The sequence below is a fragment of the Limanda limanda genome, chromosome 8, assembly GCF_963576545.1.
Source record: "Limanda limanda chromosome 8, fLimLim1.1, whole genome shotgun sequence".
Lineage (NCBI taxonomy): Eukaryota > Metazoa > Chordata > Actinopteri > Pleuronectiformes > Pleuronectidae > Limanda > Limanda limanda.
The window spans coordinates 7,955,577-7,977,279 of NC_083643.1; the positions used below are offsets into that span (position 1 = coordinate 7,955,577).

Sequence of the window (21,703 nt, forward strand, 5' to 3'; positions counted from 1 at the left end):
AGTATTTAATATAAAGGGCCCATTCTAGGGTAAAGAAAACAACAATCTGTACAACTCAGATGAAACACACTAGTGAAAACATCACTTGGATGATTTTATATTAAATTTCTGCCAATAGATCCCTTTCTCCAGAATCTTACACACTGGAACTTTAAATGTAAAACTTGAACGTCTGGAACACTTTCAGCACATTCTAACAATAACGCAACAACACAGCTAACGTGCTAATTTGGGTCACTATAACTGTGGAGCTTTCACACCGCCTAATGTGTAGGTAGATGTGACAGCCAGCTATGTGCATCTCTTAGTGAGAGACATGCAAACACACATTGACACAGAAGTGAAAGTTGCACCACAAGATGCTGCAGAGACGCAGAGCCATTTGAACCGGAGTCTGATCAATCATTATTGATTGAATGCAGACTTTACAATGGACACCATTACACAGCCAAGGCCACAGTACAGTAATGACATTAATAGAGGCAAATGCAATAATAGTCCAAATGACCGTAATCCTTGAAAGTGGGCGGGAGGTTGGAGGGGGGATCTCTGCTCTCCCCTCCCTCCCTGTCCCCCTCCCCTCAGGTTAACAAATATGGACTCCATCTACTTTATTCCAATATATACTTTCTTTCATTTTTATTTTACCCGTCAGAACCATATGGTGAATTTGATTTCTGATCTGCAGCTCAAAGCAAACACCCGGCTCACACCAGCTCGTTATCTGTGCGGTTTTTGTGTACATCATTTTCCTGAGTGACTGAGGTTGCAGTCCAGGATGATGTAAGCCTGTGTTAATTCAGTGTGGACAGTGCCGGCTTTGTTCTGTGCCCTTTGGTGCTGCACTGGAGCTGGGCAGGGCGCGCTTATGTGACCTCTGCCATTGTAGCGCCATGTGAATTTGAAGCTTTGTTTTGCTGCTACAGCTGAATCAGAAAAAGAGAGGAAGAGAGAGAGAGGGAGAGAGAGAGCTACGCAGGAGGAGAAGTGAGCTCTTCATTTTTGGTATATTCCTCCTTTAACTTTGCATTTTTTTGAATCATTAAGTTGTTTATTTTCCTCCGTACTCCTGTGACATAATTACCCCCGGTAAAGGTTTTATCCGAATATGCAATAGACCTGCTGAAAAAGCTTAACTCTTCTACTTTAATCTTTTTTTCTTTCTTTTTTTTTTAAAGCAGTTTCAAAGATTTGTGAAATGCAAAGGAAAGGCAAGTGGAAGCGCGCAGGTCTTTGATGTTTGCGGTGCGATTGTGTTTGCGCCGACGATTGTGTGTCAGTACAAAATGAGATCTAGACAAAGATCTGCACATTACCCTTAAGTAAAGATGAGATATTTGTTGAGGAAGCCCGTGTGGTTTGACTTAATCAGCATTTTCGCAGTCTCCAACAATAATCTAAAACCACAGGTATACTAACAGGATGAGGAACGTCAGAACCTGCTCTGCTCTATTTCCTGACCTATTTGTGCTGCTTCACTGGCATTTTACAGAAGTTTCAAAAGTACAGATTTACACATTTAATTGAAAGCATCTTATCGCACTTTTGGATCTTACTGGTCTTTTTATTGGACTTTTCATGCCTGAAATCAATGTATTTCAATACTGTCTTTGTGTTTTCGCAGAGTCTGAATTCGCTTAATGCTCCTTTTGTTTTCTCTCTCTAGGTCTGAGCTGCAACAAACAGACGCTTCATGTGAACAACATGAATCCACATCCTGTCTCCACTGAATAAGAGCAAACAGTCAGCACTCAGTTCTCTGCTAACCTTTGGACTGTCCCACATTGACGCTCCTGCCCACCATACTGTAACATCGGCTGGTCCCCCCCGCCAGAAAAGGACGGCTTAATTACCCCATCCTCCCATCCAATTAGAAGCCAGATGGCGCTTCTGGCCAATCAAATCATGGACGCCAGGATTCTCAGCAGCATGAATGGGAGAGTTGAGCTGTCCCAGTTCCTGAGAGTCACGAATGAAAGCATCGCCTCCCAGGTGAATTCGGACCAGGACGACAACCGCAAGAACAGGAAGTACCCCTGCCCGCTGTGTGGGAAGCGCTTCCGCTTTAACAGCATCCTCTCCCTCCACATGCGCACGCACACCGGGGAGAAGCCCTTCAAGTGCCCGTACTGCGACCACAGGGCAGCGCAGAAGGGCAACCTGAAGATCCACCTCCGCACGCACAAGCAAGGCCTTCTGGGTAAAGGCCGTGGGAGGATCAGAGAGGAGAACCGGCTGCTTCACGAGCTGGAAGAGAGGGCGATACTCAGAGACAGGCAGATGCGAGCCGGTCACGTTAGCCAGCAGCAAACATCTAATTTACCCCAACTTAAAAACCCCCAGCTGTCACAGACAGTCCCAACCCCAAACCAGTTCCTAAGCAACTCCAGTGCCGCAGAGATCCAGCCCCATACGTCCACATCCCCCGAGGCCACGACTGCCCATGAGGAGCCCGTCCAGCCGCAGCCCACCGGCTTCCGCTGCTCCTTCTGCAAGGGGAAGTTCAGGAAGCAGCAGGAGCTGGAGCGTCATATCAGGATCCTTCATAAACCCTACAAATGCACCTTGTGCGAGTTTGCCGCGTCGCACGAGGAGGAGCTCATCGGCCATGTCGAGATGGCGCACATAACCGCAGATTCAGGCTCAGGTCAGAAGCCTCCAGCCGGGTCGGGCGACAAGGGGAAGCCGGCCGGGGAGTTCCCGTGCGAGGTGTGTGGCCAGACCTTCAGCCAGGCCTGGTTCCTGAAGGGTCACATGAGGAAACACAAGGACTCTTTTGAGCACTGCTGTCAGATCTGCGGCCGTCGCTTCAAAGAGCCCTGGTTCCTCAAGAACCACATGAAGGTCCACCTCAACAAGCTCGCCGCAAAGAGCAACCTCCCTGCCGAGCACGACCCTTACAAACTGAGTAACCTGTCACAGGAGCACCAGAGCAACCTCTACTCGCAGTACATCTCCCGCATCCACAACAGGTTCCTCGCGGCCGAGAGAGCTGAGCATCCAGATTATAACCAGATACTCACCACGGCCGGCGTTGACATGAAGGTGAGGGAGATGTTGGGGAGGATGATCTCCTCCGGTCCCGGCCCCCTGACCGACGCAGAGAGCTCCTCCCTGTTGGGTCTGAATCATCTGCCCCCCCAGCTGAACTCCACCGGCATGGAATATCTGCAGAAAGTCATGTCCAATAGAGAAGCATTCAACAGCAGCGGTGGTTACCCAGGCTGGCAAATCATGGCACAAGCGCTGCCTGTTGAACAGCAAATGTTCAGCTCTAAAGACCAGACCTCCTACTTGTCTGAGAGATGTCTCCCTGCAGACGACGGGAAGCTGTGTCTCAGTGACCAGGACACTCAGACCATCAGCAGGCCCGGCAGCACCGGCAGCGTGAGTCATCACGGGCCAACGGACATCATCACCGAGGCCGGGAACTCCCTCTCCGGCGGCGCCCTGGACCATCAACCACGATCCTCCTCTCCAGCTTCAGGTAAAACAGTCAAGAAAAGCACAAGTGTTTTACAAGAGGTTTATTTAATATCTTGTTAAAGGACTATTATAACAACTGTAGCCATAACGTTCAGTTTTCTCAACACTCAACTAGTACTACAACTATTCAACCAGTGAAAACAGCTAATAGTTTTCCTGGCTTACTGTTCAGAGTTAGAAAAGAACTACCCTGATGAGACTAGACTATTTTTCATACTCTGAACCAAAAATCATTTTATCTCAACCTCTGCTGCTTCAATGTTGACCATTATTTTTTCTATTTTGTCTTTATTTGACTCGATAAAGTAGCGAGACCAACAGAAAATGAGAAGGAACGCGACAGAGAACGTTACGGTTATCTCAGTCCATAAGAGTTTTTCAGACAGAATCTCTGGATAATGTGCGGACAATCGGGTTTCGGACATTATCTGGACTTTGTCTTTCAAATATGAACAACACAGCAGGAGAGTGTCTCCGGAACACTCGGGTGAAGGGTAGGAGCTGATTAGAGCATCATGACGTATTAATTGCGTTGCGTAAATTATGTGTTTTTGTTTACCGTGAACCGACACCGGCGTGTAGCTCTCGAATCTCCAATTTGACTGATCGTATCTGCGTCCCTAACCCCAACCCTAACCCTATGACACCCGTTTTTCATCCAGAGATATTTGCCTATTTTTTTATTCGCCTGTTAGAAGCGTCATCAACGCATCCAGTCGCTCGCAGTGAATTCTCCGGACGCTTTCTTGCTGCATTCTCACGCGCCCTCACTCGGACATTCTCCAGAGATTTTACCAGGGCGCTGGCAGGAAAAAACTCTGGAGAAGAGCAGCTGGCGTTCACGTTCTCACACACAGCCCCTGAGGATAATTTCGGGAGAATAACCGGATTCTCCCGTTCATGGCTCAGCGGCTATCGTCACGATGACCATGGCAACTGTATGGATGTGACATACTGAATTGCTTGAGTGTCTCTTCATTCTGTCGTGTCTGTGTTATTACAGGATTACATGTCTCTAGCATGAGAATCAAATGACTAAAATGGCTGAAATGATGGAAACAAGTGGACATGATTAGTGTGTTAGAGCTCAACCGAGAAACTCGCCAACAAAAGGACCAGAATCAGATTAGTGCCTCTTATAATCTTTATTTCTTTTTTTAAAGATTTAAAATCAGAAGCTTTGCCCTCGCCTTTCTTCCCTCTCTCTGTAGGTGGCTCCGAAGCACAGGGTCAGCAGCACCACAGACATTACTGTCATCCACCAGGACTTTTGTCTTCCTTTTAAAAGATAATGGCATCATGTTGAATTGTAGGGATAATTAGTACCCTCTATTTTATATCTGTCACATCCCCACCCCTTGCCTACGGGGGCACAAGATGTTAATGCATGCCATCTGGTGTTTTTAATGATTTGATATATACCACCCAGTGATTTTTATGATTTGATCTACCACCTGGTATTTTTATTGATAGTCTTCTGTTCCACCTGGTGATTTGGATGATTTGGCTCTCTGGGTAAATGCCTTTCTTGTCATGGCATCCTGCTTACATGTTATCATGAGCCTAAATCACTGCTATGACAGCGTTGTTAAGAGGAGAGAAAGGCGAAATAAAGCCAAACTTTTGTTCCCGTTTCCTCGCAGCTTTTTTGACTATGGTTATTTTTTCCCACTGCTGCTATGCACACGGAGTCATGATGCGCTCGTGTGGGATTTGATCCACCATCCTCTTAAATGATGGCCGCATAGCAGAGATAAATGGATCAAGTCTAATCTCATTAGATGTTTTGTTTCCATATTGTGCACACATACTGGTATCTGCGTATTTACATGTAAATGCTTGCCGTTGATGGCTAAATCCCTCTCCGGTCGCTCTTTAAGAAGCATATTCAGGCTCCGTTGTCTTTACTTCCCTTCCTCCTCGCTATCTTCAAGACCATACGGTGCCACTTCCAGAAACATTTATGATAGCCGGCTAGCCGAGGATTTGAGTGCGCACAGTTCTGGGATGGCACATTCTGTATCAGACTCTAATTTCAGTCAATATTAAGCATGGAAACTAATTCATTGTAAAGGTCAGGCGTCATTGCTTTAGTCAATGATGGATCCGGCAGGCTCTCTCTCCCCCTCTCCTCCTCTCCTCTCTGTTCTTAGTCCTGTGTAATGGTAGACTCACTCTGGGGGCTTAGCACCGCATTGTTTAGCTCTGACAATATATCCCAGAGACCTCTGCAGCTGCTCCCTGCGCTCACAATGACAGATTAATTAACACAATCACACGCTGCTGGCCCTGGCTCAACACACAGGTCTGCTGCGGGACAGATAGGTAAATCCTACACATATGGAGAACACGCACCACTTGATGAGGGTTTAATAACAGGGATAAGTTTGGCTTTTTTCAGGGGTGGGGGGTTGTAACTGATCAAGTCTGTCTGTCTGGATGGTTGGACGAGGAGGAGGAAAAAAAGAGAGCGAGAGAGCGGCAGAAAGCGAGCGTTTTCTAATTCAGGAGAGCGGAGATGCATGAGGAGGAATTACCACTGCCAGATGTTCAGCTTGAGGAACATTGATTAGTCCAGAATTACTGGCTGCATTATTCATAGTCAGCCTATGGTGGTCATGAAGTTATTGATGTCCTCAATATGGATAGCAAATATAGTACAGTCATGGCTGTCAGAGTGAGAGACGGCTTCTTTGCTTGATACATCCAGATACAGGGTTGGATTTAGATCTTAACCACAAATAAGCGGCATCTCAAATTAGAAATGGCGCTTTGATTTCTATAGAGGGCGTGTGTTACGAATTACTTCTCTCAATATCTAATCAGGGCAGATTGGAACATGCACTTTGACTTCAATTATAATCTGAGATTAAGAGTAACGGCTCTTCTTTTAAAATGATAAACCATTGAAGGGTGCACACTTCAGGCCTCTGACCTACATTGGACCAGTGAGATCCCAGCACCAAATAAAAAAACATGCCCAAACATAAAATGCTCTGACAGTTATTAATTAGTCCCATTCAATACTCTTAACCTCAAGGTCAATGAGCAGACACCATGTAATGATGTTGTCCCCACATGTGTTTTTGTGCCTTTTTTTTTATGCCACTTTTACAGTAAGCGTTTAAAGCCAAGGGAGCCTGAAATGATAAGCGTCTGTAAAACTGTGAATGGTAATATGAGCAGCGGTTTACCCAGAAACACAGATAAAGCTGCTGCTGTACAGAATATCACTTTCATTCGGCTTCTCCAGTGACATCAGCCTCCTTCTTTGTGATTACTGACAGTAAAAGCATCTTTTTTAACTAAACTGCTTCTTATCTGGCTCGCTCCTGTGTTCTGGCTTCACGAGCTCGGCTCTTATTCGTAGATCACAGTCAGCCCTGACTGGTTTGTGTAGAACTGATTACCTGTTGGCTTTTCCCTCTTCCTCTCACTTCTGTCTTTTAATCCTCTTTTTAATTATTATTGCAGATATGAGGCTCAAATTAAGCTCAAAATGCTTGTTTTCCTAGCATGCAGATAAAAAGATTTACCCAGGGAGTTCTGAACACCTGCCTTGAAATATTGTTCCGCCGTCTCCTGAATGCCATTTGGCTTAATTGACTTGGAAACGTCCCAAATGCGTCATTGACTATGTGGTCTAATTAATATTAATAATATATGCTATTATAAACATCAAAGAACATCTGGTGCCCCTGTTTTTCTCCCCAGTCTTGTGTGTGACTCTCGCTCTCACTCTGTTTCATCTTAAACCCAACCAGCTACCATGTATCTCTGCTTTTCACTCTCAGGTGCCTGATTGCACATATAGAAAAACAGCCAAAGCTGCACTGCATGTACAGTTTGACGTCTCCAGTGTAACTGGCAAATGCCTGTGTAAGCATATAGTATGTGAGCCCCGTGATTGCATTGACGCTGATGCATGGCTGTAAATCTTGAAGCCTATTTCCATATGAAATGAATCACTTGTCCGAGCCCAGCTGCATGCTTTTCCTTCCATACCCTCACTTCAGGCATTTCTCTCCTTATTTATTTACCTTTCCACCCCCCCCTCCACTCCTCTCTTCGCCTTGCACATCCAGTAAGAGCAGATAACTCATATGCATCACTTCATTAGATGCTCTGTGTTAGGTGAGAGAGGCTCGGGTTTGTAATGATGCAGTAATTGGAGTTTTTGCTTGATAAATCTAAGCTCTAAAATTACTCCCCTCACATAATGTGAGCCTCGGCAGTGTAAGTAAATCTTAAACTGATTAAGTTAGCATGAACCAGGCAATCACAAAGATGGCACCCGTCCAAACGGAGGAGAGAGAAAAAGGCAGAGTCTTCGGTCTTTGTGTTTGTGTGTTTTTTACCGCTCTCTCCGTGTGGAGGCTGGCAAATGGGTTTAGGAAGAAGCCTGGTGCTGAAGGATGAGGTCAGATGTGTGTGTTTTTTGCTGCATTCAGAGCCGGCCCCTAATGTCATCGTAATTAAAGCCACAGAATAATTGAGATGTATGGCGGGTGTCTGAAAGAGTTCCATTAAGCTCTTTGGATTTTTTTTTGTCTTGTTACTGGAGACAAGGGTGTGGCACTGTTGAAGTCTCTTTCCCGCTCTTGCACATACCGTGCGCGTGGGAGCGTGCGCGTTTTAATGTACGCACGCATTAAATCAAACATACTGTAAACATTGCACACACACACACATGCTGTAAAGCGGAAAACAGGGTCGTCTATCTTTAATTCAAGGACATGAATTTGCCATCGTAGCCGTGATATTTCACCGATGTTAGGTTCAGCTCCGTTTGATTAATTCACGGGTGTTATTTTACGATTTTCTACATTTCAAATGGTGGAAACAGCCTCCCTTTTATTACCAGTCAGCTCACACAATGGTGGTTTTTCTATTAAAGTTTGCCACAAAGTAAAGTAACAACTGCAGATCATTAGATTGAGATTTACCTCAGTGAATTACCTCAGGGTCAGATCTCGAGGTGTATGAAATTGATATTTCTCTGGCGGGGATGAATCACTGTTGTAACTCAGATATTAGTCCATTAAAGAAGAACAATAAGGCATCAATATGCATAGAATTAAATTAATGGTGGTGGGTTTATCTCCCTATCCCAGACGCATCCCTAAAAGACACAGTATAATGTATGACCTGACCTTCAAATGCCAGGAGAGTGTTGGGCAATAAACTGCCAATATTTGTGGCTTAATGGCGTCGGATGACTTTTACTGTAATTGGAATGGCAGCGAAACAGCTGGGCTATTTAAAGACAGTGCAAGGCTGAGGTCCCAGACAATCACTAACTCAAAATGGTCACAGGGAGTGTGTTTAACCCTGGAGGGTGTTTCTGTGATAACTATAAGGATTAAACTGTGGGTAAACAGAGGGAAAAGGACATTTAAATTACCTTTAATTAAAAGTTATGGTGTGAAGGATCAAACCTTGTATCCAGATGGATATTATTCATCGGCTAAAGGGAGAAAAATTACCCTTTGTCATTCACCACAATAATACACTTTGTACTTTCTGAATTATGTTGCCACCGCACCATTTTTCAAGTATGAAGCGAAAATAAACTCAACTGCACTTCACGGTGCCGTTAATCAGAAGCACTCACATGTTGGACTTTGTTATTTCTGACTGGGATCCCCACTTACTGGTTTTTGATGGAACGAGTTTTTTCCTATTCGACATCTGCCTTGTTCTGGTAGCTTTACAATTTCCCCTGTTTATTATTTCTGGAAGAATCTTGTTTGGTGTTAACATCTTTGGGTGTATTTATTGCACATGGTGGTGGCGTCCATACTGTAAAATGATGGATCACTGGAGCTGAAAGCTGATTACAAGCTTGATTTACTGCAGGGCAGTGCTTAAATCATTCAACTCAGCCTGGTGTGGGATTGCTGCATTTTTCATGTTTAGACAACAGTTGTTGCTACTTTTCTCAGAACAAAATGCTCAGTGTGCCTCATGTACACATAGTTTCCTGATCTCATTTGTATTGTATTATGATTTTGCTGTTTCCTCCGTGGTAGGTGAGAAAGTCTACAGGTGTCCGCTCTCCAGTGACTACACCGCTGCACAGACAGCCTCCCTCGGCTTCCATCTGGACCGCTACCACTTCCCCCACTGGCAGAACAGCAGGGATCTCTCCTCTCCGCTGCAGCCCAGCAGCAGCAGCAGCAGCTCCAGCCCCAACTCCAAGCTCAGACCCAGATCCAGCGAGGACTGGAGCCCGGCCGCAGGTCACTACCAAGGTCTGGAGAACCACAGGGAACCCCCCCTGCTCGTCAACAAGCAGCCCGACCTCACTGACAAACATGCAGACGGCTCTTTATCCGCTCAGACCAGTAAGTCCCAGTATGAGCCCTTAGACCTGTCTGTCAGGCCAGAGTCCGTCACCTCCCATTCAGCCATGTCTCCTGCTGTACTGGTGCAGATGTCTGGCGTTTTCAGCAACGGACTGTCCTCCTCCATTACCCGGCGGCTGCAGAGTTACCCCAACGCCGCAGCCGAACTCAGTGGGAAACCTGGGTATCAGTGTGACCTTTTGGTGCAGGCAACAAAAGAGGAGATGAGCACACAGAGAGGAGGCTCGGCCTGTCACAATGGTGAGGGGGAATTTGAGAAATCCGAGCACGGGGGGGAGGACGACGAGAATAACGACGCTGCCAAGTGGCAGATGCTGAAAAATAATGTGCCCGAGCTGCAGGAACTGCTGGAGCACGCCGGCACTGACTTCCCGGGTCCAGAGATGCAGGAGAAGCCGGGGCAGTGGGGCAGAGGCGTGGCCGAGTCTCCCATCCACTCTCTGGAGAACCTGACTCCAGGACAGGCCGATCCACTCCAGTACCAGGGCGGCCTGCTCTCCTTCCTCAGGGCCCAGGGGAGCCTGAGGGCTGCACCTGCCTCTGCACACCACGCCGGGCTGAACGCAGGCGGGAACATGGAGAACGAAGCTGCATCAGGTGAGCATCAGCTTCTGTGTCATGACATGTATGTGTAACTCAGCTGTCACACTTATCAAGACATGGCCAGCACTCACCAGATTTGAAGGTATCTATTGCCACCTAGTGGACAAAGACTGGTCCTTCAGTTTTTTGCACAATCTTGCTATCTCCTCTAATCCTACAATTACAATCAGTTAATGCAATTCTATAGAGATAATATATGTTTTGTATCGTTCTTCTGTGACATTGTCAGCAACACGGAAGCTGCTATATAAAAAAATCCCCCCCCAAAACTTTCTGGCAGTGTCTCAGCCCCTCATCACCTGACAGCAGGCGTGTGAAGAGCGCGTGTGAGCGTGTGAATGAATCATTCCAATTACGAACAACACGCTTCCCATATACTCACAGCACTTAAGTTTTTTTTCTTCTTCTTCTTCTCCTTCTTCTCGCCAGATCTTATCTCTGATCTGAAATAAGGGCTAAAGAAGACACAGGTGTGTGCCACTGATTACCCCTACACTTTAAAAAAGAGGATGATGATATCGGCGTGTGATAGGTTACAAATCGCCCGAGCCAGTGGGGGCCCGCCGATGGAGAGGCTTAGAGCTCTTGCGCTGGTGTGATGTGCTTGCTGAGTGCAGATTTAATAATGCTGTCTCTCAGGAGAGGGAATCCAACAGCTGGGGTCTTTGATATGCATGTATTATGAGTGCAACATGATACACCTTCCCTCTGATCCCCCTCTTATTCAGAAACTCAATATGCTCATGTGAAAGACAGGAAAGTGCCTGTCAACTCCATTAGGGATTAACATCTGTTCCCTTTTCTTTGTGATTCTAACAGCAAGACGTAGTTCTGTATTTGATTGTACAGATGGTTATTATAATATTTCCCCCCCCAAAAAAAAGCACCACCCCACCTCCTACTCCTCCTCCTTCAACTTCTGTCAAAGCCGTCACAGCGTTCATGTTTCTCCCTCGTTTTTATGAGAGATAATTTGGTTTGAAATATGGCAGATTTAAATCGTCCCCTTTTTAGCAAACCTCGTGGTTTTCAAACAGCAACACAACTGGCGTTTGTTTAAAAAAACCAACAATGTATCCCAGCAGCATCTCAGACATTTAGACCAGTTCTCCGGAGTTATTTCAGGCGTCTCTCACCTTTTCCGTTCGCTGCACATTGATCCGGCACATTTCCCGTCAGACAGACACAATAAACGCCTGTCAGTCAAACTGCACATCCAGACAGGTAGCTGACATTGAGAGGCCGTGGAGTGTCCTCTACGATCCCCCCCCAAGCAGGTGGTCCGGCAGCCTGTCCTGTCTGCAGCGCTGACCAGGTGGCTTTGTCATGGGGCTGTCTCCTGTTGCCCCCATCCTCTCCATACTGTATGGCACGTCGAGTGGCATGGTGACATATTGCCGGGCAGTTTGGACATGGAGTGATGTGTTTGTGATGGCAGTTCAGGTCGGCTCCAATGTGCCAGCAGTGGTAATTGGCCAGATGGTGACCTCTGGTTGAACCTGTCTACATGCTCATTAGTCTCACTGAGCCCTCCCTTGTGTTTTAAACGGAACCCGCTCGTCCCTGCACCGCTCACGCCCAAACACTAGATGGCAACGTTCACCACTCTAAGCGGTTGAGGATGCTGTGGGGCTTCAGAGGGGTCTCATTATGTGGGGATGGGATGCTTTCGTATTTCACAGGCCCAGTTAGGACAGCTGTTTTTGAGATTATAGTCATGTCACAGTCGGATGCCTCCGGGTTAGTGAGTCTCAGCTCCCTGTGAAGCAGTTAACCAGCTCAACTAAACTGGCCGTCTCCTCATGGGGCATCAGAGCCGGCCCCTCAGACACGTGAGAACAAGAGAATATGAGAAGATCGATAAAGACGGGATTAAGAATGAAAGAACACCCAGGACAGAGAGACAGAGAGAGACAGAGAGAGAGAGGAGAGAGAAAAAGGCCCCTTGATTTGAAAGGTTGAAAGGGGTTGAGTCATTATCTCATTGTCTGACCTCCGTGTACCCTCCGCGGAGAGGGTGACAGAGAGTGAGAGAAAAGGAGAGAGAAAAGGAGCGAGGAAGATCACCATAGATGGAGATAGATGGAGCGACAGCGAGGTGAAAGAGGAGCGGTAGTGCGGCTGTCTCCATGAGCAGATGTCGTTGGAGGGCAGCGAGAGGGCAGCGCGGCCTGCCTTTGTGCCGGGCCTCTCCCCGTAGAGATAATGAAGGGTGGAGCTCTGGGAAGGATGTGCAGTCATCACTCACTGTCTGTGTGCCATCAGAGCTCAGGTCTGTGTCATCCGTCACCATTCAGCTCCTCTGGCCCCCGACGGCCCCGCCACTGTCATCATGGTCATTATGTCAGCCCGCGACACACAACACACTCCCACGGCACCGCACAACACACACTCACACTCACACACACGGGACGACACGCAGGCAGATGCAAAGATATACATGTTTACGGCCTCATGTAAATATGCACTTACTTCTAGAACAAGGGGAAATTCGGTAAAATCCAGGTGCAGACGGTATATTTGAGTTTCAACGTGTGTCACCCAGAAACATGAGCAGGGTGTACTTAAACCAATCAAAGGAAAGAACCCGAAGCTCTTATTGAAATGTAAAAAGTTCTCTAAACATCAAGTTTGCATAAAGAAACTGTTGAGAATGAAATGAGAGCAGCTGAAAATGTAGATGTTTTTAAACGTAAACTTAAAACCCATCTTTTCAACCTGGCGTTCATGTAGTGTTTTATAATTTGTAAAATGTTAAATTTATGCAATGTATTATTTAATCTTTTTTATATCTATTTTATAATCTTTTTCTTCTTATTATTACTATCTCTTATGTTTTGCTAACATTGTATTGTTTTACTATCATTTGCTTTGTAACCTTTTAAAATATATGAGAGCATTCTGAACGTATTAATCATTTTTTTAAGATTTTGTCAATGGCTTGTAAAAACACTTTGAGATGCAATTAATTTGTTGAAAGGTTCTTTATAAATAAAGTGTTGATTGACTGATAGAATTGGTAAAATTTGTATTCAAATCAACAGATATCTGAATTAAGAACATGTAAATAAAAATAATACAAATCTGAACACACATTCACTCCCAAGATTCCAGCCCTGACTACAAACTTATCATTCAAGGAATATTTGATAAATAGACTAGATTAATACCAGGCTGATATCTGGTTATGGTTAGCTTAGCCTAGCACAAAGACAGGAAGTGGGGGGAACATCTAGCCTAGTTCTGTCCAAACAAAATCCATCTACCAGCAGATCTAAAGCTCAACAGAGAACACAATATACCTTCATATGTTTAATTTGGACAAAAGACAAAGCATAAAAGCAACAACATTTGGTTTTGACACAAGATTAGATTAGAGAAAGTTTTTTTTGAAAGATAAAAGTGAAGCTGAACAGCTCCACCTCAAGCTGCTGTGATCATTCATCACAGTTTATGCAGCAGACAGCGCTCCTGGTTCTTCTCTGACGTAGAATACTTGCTATAGTCAAGCACCATGGACCATATATAAAGATAGACGACATGACAGCCCCCCGAAAGTGAAGCCAAAGCATTTTCATCGCCCCCTAGAGGCTGGCTGCAGGAACAGTCATAAATCCCACCTCCTCCATGTTAGAGGAGGGAACATAGAGCGAAACGCAAAAGTATACGTCAGAGAAATTACCTTAAAATATTGTAATATAATATCCCAGTAATTTGGGGATATTTTGTCTCACTTGATTGTGGTAGGAAGTGGAGACAAGTCGTCCATCCTTAAAAATAGTCGATGTCATGTATGTAACGTGAGTTTCCTGTGCAACGTGAGAATTCCAGGTGTATTACGTTAAGACTTCACTCTAGACAAAGTGGATTAGATTGTGAGGATAAACTCATTTACAGCCTGATTGATGGAGTTGCAGCGATGATGCCGTGTTCTCTGATCTCCGTAATTACTTTGGACGAGTTCAGTGTCAACACAACGGATGTGAAAATGACCAAAACTATTAAAATTACGTTTTTCCTTTAAATTTTACACATCTTCACTCTTTCTCTTGTCACCACAGAGCCCTACCCCCCCCCATTTCCTGTTCAGACTATTTGTACACGTGAACATGTATCGCCCACTGTATGTGTATGCATGTGTGTGTCTTTGTGTGTGTGTGTGCGGCTGGTCTGGAGCTGTGGCTGGAGCGGCCCATGAACGGAGGATCATGTGGTGAAGAGATGGATGGCTCCCAGCCCACTGCTGTCTCCTCTAATTGTAAAATATTAGTTACATTAGACTCTTGCCTGTGATTAATGGAACTTATTTGGAGGTTGCCCTCTCTTGGACTTCCCCTCTCCTCTGGTGGGAGGGGTGGTGGTGGTGGTGGTGGTGGGGTGTGTTGGGGGATGACGAGGAAGAGGAGGAGGAAGAAAGAAAGAAAGGCCACAGAGGCAGAGGGGGGGGGAGTCAAGCAGGGCGGCCAGCGACTGATGTAGCCACGAGACCTTTTGGCTTATTATTAACTGACTTCATGAAAGTGTAACAGGCTGCAGGAGCGCTCAGGTTGTTTGGAAGCGTTTAGAAGATTTTAATAAAACTTGGTTAATCAAGTCATGATGGATGTGACGAATTTAAATGCAAGAATTCAACTTCAAACAGAATATCATTTAATAAGTGAGCATAAGAAAGAAAGAAAGAAAGTAAGAAAGAAAGAAGGAAAGAAAGAAAAACGTTTTTTGTTTTCTTTTTTGCTGCCCATCCTTATTTCCTGCTTTTCCACTTCTGTTGATTGACAGGTTCAACGTGCGTCACAAACTGATCTGTCGCAGCGTTTCTGACAAAGCTTTTCTTTTAACTGTTGCTCCTCCCAGACAGCTTGCCCTCGCTCGCTCACTTTACTGCTCTAACTCTCTCTCTCTCACACACACACACACACACACACAAACCCCTCTTTGCCATCCTGATGATATTCAGATGTGTCAGGCCTTATCCTCTCTCTGACTGGTGTGTGTCTGTGTGTGTGTCTGTGTGTGTGTGTGTGTGTGTGTGTGTGTGTGTGTGTGTGTGTGTGTGTGTGTGTGTCCTTTACGGCCATCAGGTTATTATACACCAGCAGATGGAGCATTACCTTTTATTGCTCGCACCTTCTGTGAGTTTCCCCACTTTTTCCCCCCGAAAAACACCTTTTTTATGTAGATGCGTTCGTCTGCGTGCAGCTGTCTGAGCCCTGATGAGCAGCATGATAGAGAGAAAGAGACGAGGGCGGAGGGGGGGGTGAAAAGGCTGAGACAGCCCTCAGTTTTTGGGAAGTGATGTCAAATGACATCAGCACATAATGGTTTACTGTAACCATGAATCACAGAGGAACACGTTGAAGTGTTAGACAGAGAGGGGGAAAGAGAAAGTCATTACGTGAGCTAACATCTCAGAAATAGCACATCAGTGAACAAGGACACGGAGGTAGAGAAGGTAAATGACTCATCTGCCTCAGTTCTAAGTCTTGATCTCACCAACACCTTCGGGCTTCGGAGTCGTACTGATTTTTTTATTGAGGTCGGATAAACTTCTGGAAGCTATTAGCAGGAGGCTTTGTTCTTTGTGTCTTGAAGGTGCTCAGAGTGCTCCGCCGCGGAGGTTCACTTTATTTGTGGTAGAAGTTATGTGGCGGGCGCTAAAGAGGGGGACAGACAGGAAGCTTCGGCATGCCTCGCCTCCCAGCTGCAGACGTCTGTCATTCCTCAACTCAACACTTGTGTGTGTGTGTGTGTTTATATGCCGTTGTGTGTGTGTGTGTGTGTCGTGTGTGTGGGTCTGTGTTTGTGTTGTGAGCAGGAAATGTGTTACACCGAATTAGTACTTGCTGCCCTTTCTTCGTAAAAACCTGTCAGCTTGTGTCACAAGTGTTTTGCTAAAGTTTGACTTCTAGAAAGTGCAAATTGTTATTATGAGGCCAAATCAATGTCACAGTTTAGATTATTTTTTTATTTTTTAACATTTCTCGACAAAACCACACCGACTCAAGCACATTACAACCAAAGGAAAACTTATTTTGAAGCCCATTGAAACTTGTAAACTCTTTTTTTTACCCTCTGGCATTTCAGCGGCTCGGTGTCAGAACCTAACTTCTCACCTGCCAACATCTGGCCTGGAACGCCGGGCATATAAAAAAACTGACCTGCCAAGAATTACAAATTCTGAATTGTAAACACACATTTTTCACTTAAATCCATCTCATCCAGTTCATTAACAGAAACGAGTTCCCTGGGAAATGTTCTGTGACTGGAGCCAGAGGTGGTTGGTTTTCATTTGGCTTGTCAACTGGTGTAATTTAAAAAAAAAAATCATCAATGGAGGTTGATTATTATTCTATATTTATACACTCAACTTTCACCATGTGGTTGTTTCAGACCCTGACGATGTTAACTTACGACGATTTCTGAATGAAGCTCTTTTCTTCTTTGTGTTCTCCAGCCCGGAAGCCGTTCCAGTGCCGGTACTGCCCGTACAGCGCTTCCCAGAAGGGCAACCTGAAGACCCACGTGCTGTGTGTCCACCGCAAGCCCTTCGACAACAGCCTCTACCCCGACCGCCGCCTCCGCCGCTCGCACGCCCCCCAGAGACCCTCCAGATTGCCTCCGAGCATGGCGGGAGACCAGATCGGCACGACGTCGCTCTGTGGAACTTGATGTTGTCATGGCAACAGCAGATACAGATACAGACAGTCGTGATTATTGTTTTAGCTTCACCTCGATAAAAATAAAAAGGGGTTAGGATGATTGAGTTTGTTGAGCAAAAAAAAAAAAATTAATAAGAAGAAAAAAGTTAACCAACCTTGATGTACATTCCAGTGTTTACTTGAAGAGCCACAGTGCGTATTTATCTGTAGCAACAACAAAAAAAAAAAAAAGAAAAGAAAGAAGCTGCCTATAATAATAAAGTCCATTGTGATGTGAAAGTGCAGTGCGGGTATTTAGTGCCTTTCATTTTGTCAGAGGTGTCCAAACGATTTACTTGTGTTTACATGCATCTATCACTTCAACACTTGTCTGATAGGGAGAATGTACCGAGCCTGCCCAGAGCACTTGTTCTTTCATCCAGTAAATACCCTGTGTTACATTTTTTTGTAAATATCGCTCGATTTCCCTTCCAGTCCAGAAGTCTTGTCTATCTGTCAGGATACGGTGCCAGATGTTCAGGCTTTAATCGCGGCAGATGTAATGAAGTAGAATGTTGCACATCGGAGCTTCCATTTGTTCTGGATTCCACTCCAGGGAGAAAGCCTCTCTCACATATAATTATTGCCCATTAACTCCTATGCTTCATGCCCTCATGCTGGAACAATGCTCAATTAAGGGGAACCAAGGAAATGGAAAAACTGCAGAGATTCATTGATAGTACATTCAAATCCGCTTTTTTCCCTACTTTTTTTTTAATTGGGTGGAAGTACCCGTGTGTGTGTGTATACCAGATCTGCCCACCAGTGTCAAATAGGCCCTAATCAACACCGCTATTGTACGCTGCGGAATGCCATGTACGGTCATTTGAGCTCAAATCTGAGCTGCCGCTGCCGCCTGTGCCAATAGTCTGCCTGTACACCGGAGATCACCCTGGGCAGCTGTGTGCCTGTTCAGCCGGGGCCTTGTAGCCACAGCGATGTGACTTTGACTGACAGTCGGCCTGACAACTCCATTCATGCGCCACCTGCTAGCTGTCAATCAGCGCGGCCATCCCGGGGCTATTGACGGAGCTGTCAGCCCGTGTGAGACGTGTCTGTCAAAGCCCACCCACTCTGCCACTCTGTCTCCCTGCCCGGGCACTCTGACATTCGTTTACTGTCCTCCTTCCACCCTTCCACCCTTCCCTCCCTTCTCTACCTTTTTTCTCTTTCTTCCACTCTGTCTGTCTCCTGCCTGTTTCCCATCAGAGACGCGGCGGCCCCTTAATCCCCGATCCAATCACAGATTCTTTGGGTACACATTTGTCATCCTCTAACCCTCTGGTTTTTTTTCTTTTGTAGCGTTGTGCTTCACAAACACTTCTGCAGGTGACTCGGGGCCGGATATACATGTGGTTGTTATCACGACCCCTTGTATTAGTGTGTACCCCGGACACCAATCCTCTCTCTCTACTGTCACGTTTCTCTCTTCCTCCTCTAGTCACTCGCCCTTCAGGTGTCTCTACCTGACAGGTGACATGGTCTGCCCCTCCAGCTGAGGCCTGTCATACCTGCCAATACTTTATTTTAGAGCCTTGCCAAGCCAGATTGGTCCAGACTAGACCATCTTGTGTTTTTGACCAAGGGCCACAGAGTTTTGTGGCAAGGGAGAAGAAGAAGGAAATGTCCCAAAAAGCATCACCGCTCCGTAGAACTCCTGTCCCTTGCTCTCGTCCGACAGCCCTCTGGATCCAGATCATCCCTGAGGCCTCCTCCTGTCAAACCTTCTAATTAAACGCACTTTCCCTTAAAGCAGCGCCCTTTAATTAATGCTGGTGAAGTTTGTTAATTACCTCTAATGGTGATGAATGTTTGAGGGAACGTCTCACGCCGTCGTCAATGTCATACCGGCCACACCTGAGCTGTGCACCGTCCTGTTCGACAGACTCGTCGTGTCAGCGTTTGATCCGAAAGGGCAGTTTCCACCTTATCAAGTTCCGTCATGTCTCCACGTTCTGATTGGCCTGACAGACAAGTGAAATACGGGGGGATGCCAAATTTCCTGTATTTCTTCCAGCTAAGCTTCGGCTCACCTTGACCTTTTCTGCTGTGAATGACATCCTGTTTACCTGCAGTAAATCAATCCTCATTCTCAGACACCTATAAATAACCCTCCTCTGGAAAGGAGGCAGACATGTCGCACTCACACACCGTCGGCGTGTGTGTGTGTGGGGAGGCGGGGTTATCCAATGACCTCACATCCCAGTCGTGTCTTCTTTTAATTGAGTTTAAGTGAAAGTGCACAGATCACATGCACAGAAAGTTGCATCGTGACCAAACATCGATATGATCCTCCTTCTCTGCTCGTCCTCCCGTCACCATCACCACTATTTTACAGTTGTGTATCCGCAGACCACGTTTGAGGTCTCTCTCCCAGCCTCCTGGAGAGGGGGGGGCGGGCCATGTACAGCTAATCAGCCTGAATAAGTAAAGGAAACACTTTGACAGGCCAGGTAATGAGAAGTAATGAATCACTAATCACAGTCTCTTACAACCCTCGGAGCACAGATGAAAAATTAAAGGTAATTAGCTTGCGCAGTTGTGAAAACAATATTTAAGACTGTTGGCATCACATGGCTCAGACTTAACAGATTTTCTCCGCCGACAACATACATCAACGCCGAGCCGGAGCCCGAATATCAAGCTGTTTTTTGGGAAAAGCTTTCCTCCGTGTAATTTTAGTGAGTGATCTGATCAGGGCATACAACTGCTCCCCCTTCGGGCTTTTTCTCCTCGCAGGCAATCTTCCCAAAATGCAGGCATGAAAAATATTCCTCTCACTTTTTTCCCCCTAAGATATTCCCCACTGAGGATGAGGAGGGACACGCCAGGAACATGGGTCTGAGATTGCATTTGGAGGAGAGTGGTACAGCGGAGTGTTCACTCTCTTCCTCTCAGGCACACACGTACACAGGGTAAGGTAATTCAGAGATGAGCTGGTCAGAGCTGCCGACCCTCTGCTGCTCTGCCCGGCTCCGGTGCTCTGACAGCGGAGTGAGGGATGCTTTTGACAGAGCCCGTGTTTGACAAGCCCGCGTGAGACTCAAAGTACAGGCTCCAGACATGGGCTGTCAGTCAAAGCCGACACATCTCCCAGCTGAGACGTGCCAGTTTAGTCACAGTTACAAAGGAACTAATATGCGTTAACTGGAGCAAGGCACACATATGGGCCTGGTAGAGCCCCGTGTCCCGAGGCTGGGATTGAGAGGATGCCAAAGAACATAAGCCCGAGATATAAAAAGAATTACAAGGGGACAAATAAAACATGGGGATTATGTCAGTGTGAGAAATGGCGGCGTTGTAATTCTGCATGTGTGCCGCCTCTCCCGTTCCGGCATCCAGGGCCCGTGGGCTGCGGCCCGGCAGTCCTGCACCTGTGCTCCGAGGATCCAGGAGCTTTAGAGACAGAATGGAGAGGAGGCTGTTATACAGTGTGTGTCAGGGAGGGAGGGAGGGAGGGAGGAAGGGATGGAGAGTTGAAAAGTGGGACATGCAGGACGGACCGATCGGCGCCGAGACAGACGTCAGGCCGCAGAAACCCTGTAACTGCCAGATCAGATGTCAGCGGCCATGTTTTGAGTTTTTAAACGTACACGTAGGAGAGTAACACTCCCTCATATCCAACGATACACTTGTTCAGTTAAATACCAATGACAGGAAGTGACTTCATCCGAGCCCGGCGCTACTCCCCCCTGCTCATCCGCTCGTGTCGTGTTGTCACCCGAAGTTCATTTGAGTTTCGCTCCTCTCTCTCTCTCTCTCTCTCCGCCTCGCTCGCTCCCTTCCCTCGCCTTCCGCTGTAAAGACCTGTCTCGCATAACAAACAATTCCACCAAAACTCCATTAAAATCACTTCATGGGGATGTGATAGTGCCTCAAGTTAAAGGCTGTAATTGAAAAGCATTTGACAAACCACACACCGCAAAGCGACAACAGACAAGCCGCGATTCTCACTTCGGATATTCAGCGCAGTCGATTATCATCATTTCATTCTGTGACCGACACAACTTGCTCGAACGGAGCGTCGGGGGAAAAAAACAGTGATTCTCAGAGTCGTTCATGTTAATGATCTTCAGATGGATAGATGCACAGATAATGGAATTTTTTTTCAACACTGCGTCTCAGTACATAGTGGCCGCCATTTTATCCTGAGATGAAAGCCAAAAAAATGAGGTGCCATTGTGTTATTGCTTATTCCGAGGATCAGTGGTGGGAAGTAAAATACTTTGTTACTGTACTTAAGTAGATTTTTCACATATCTGTACTTTACTTGAGTACTTCTTTTCCTGACAACTTTTTACTTTTACTTGTTACATTTGAACAAAAATATCTGTACTTTCTACTTCTTACATTCTCAAACTGGCTTGTTACTTGAGCAGCGGAGGTTGGCGCAGCACGGCGCACCTCTCTCTCTCTCTCTCTCTCTCTCTCTCTCTCTCTCTCTCTCTCTCTCTCTCTCTCTCTCTCTCTCTCTCTCTCACTCTCAATCATCTAGGGTTCAAAATTTGTAAAATTATACATTATATACAATATATTCATATTGTTGTC

General features: G+C 46.0%; 1 protein-coding gene across 1 annotated transcript; it reads left to right on the forward strand.

Moving 5' to 3' along the window:
• The first annotated feature begins 503 nt into the window (after positions 1-503).
• LOC133009092 (zinc finger protein 536-like) lies at positions 504-17,126 on the forward strand. The gene is made up of 4 exons (XM_061076495.1): positions 504-585; positions 1,835-3,487; positions 9,519-10,451; positions 16,912-17,126. The coding sequence occupies exons 1-4, from the start codon at positions 504-506 to the stop codon at positions 17,124-17,126; spliced, it is 2,883 nt and encodes a 960-aa protein (XP_060932478.1).
• Positions 17,127-21,703: the final 4,577 nt, after the last annotated feature.

What these genes read in the sequence shown, in the direction of transcription:
- LOC133009092 (XM_061076495.1), top strand. Translation starts at nt 504, where the DNA reads ATGACCGTAATCCTTGAAAGTGGGCGGGAGGTTGGAGGGGGGATCTCT. An exon ending in CCCTGTCCCCCTCCCCTCAG is followed by an intron (nt 586 to 1,834) that starts GTTAACAAATAT and finishes CCCCCCCGCCAG; the next exon opens with AAAAGGACGGCTTAATTACC. An exon ending in ATCCTCCTCTCCAGCTTCAG is followed by an intron (nt 3,488 to 9,518) that starts GTAAAACAGTCA and finishes CCTCCGTGGTAG; the next exon opens with GTGAGAAAGTCTACAGGTGT.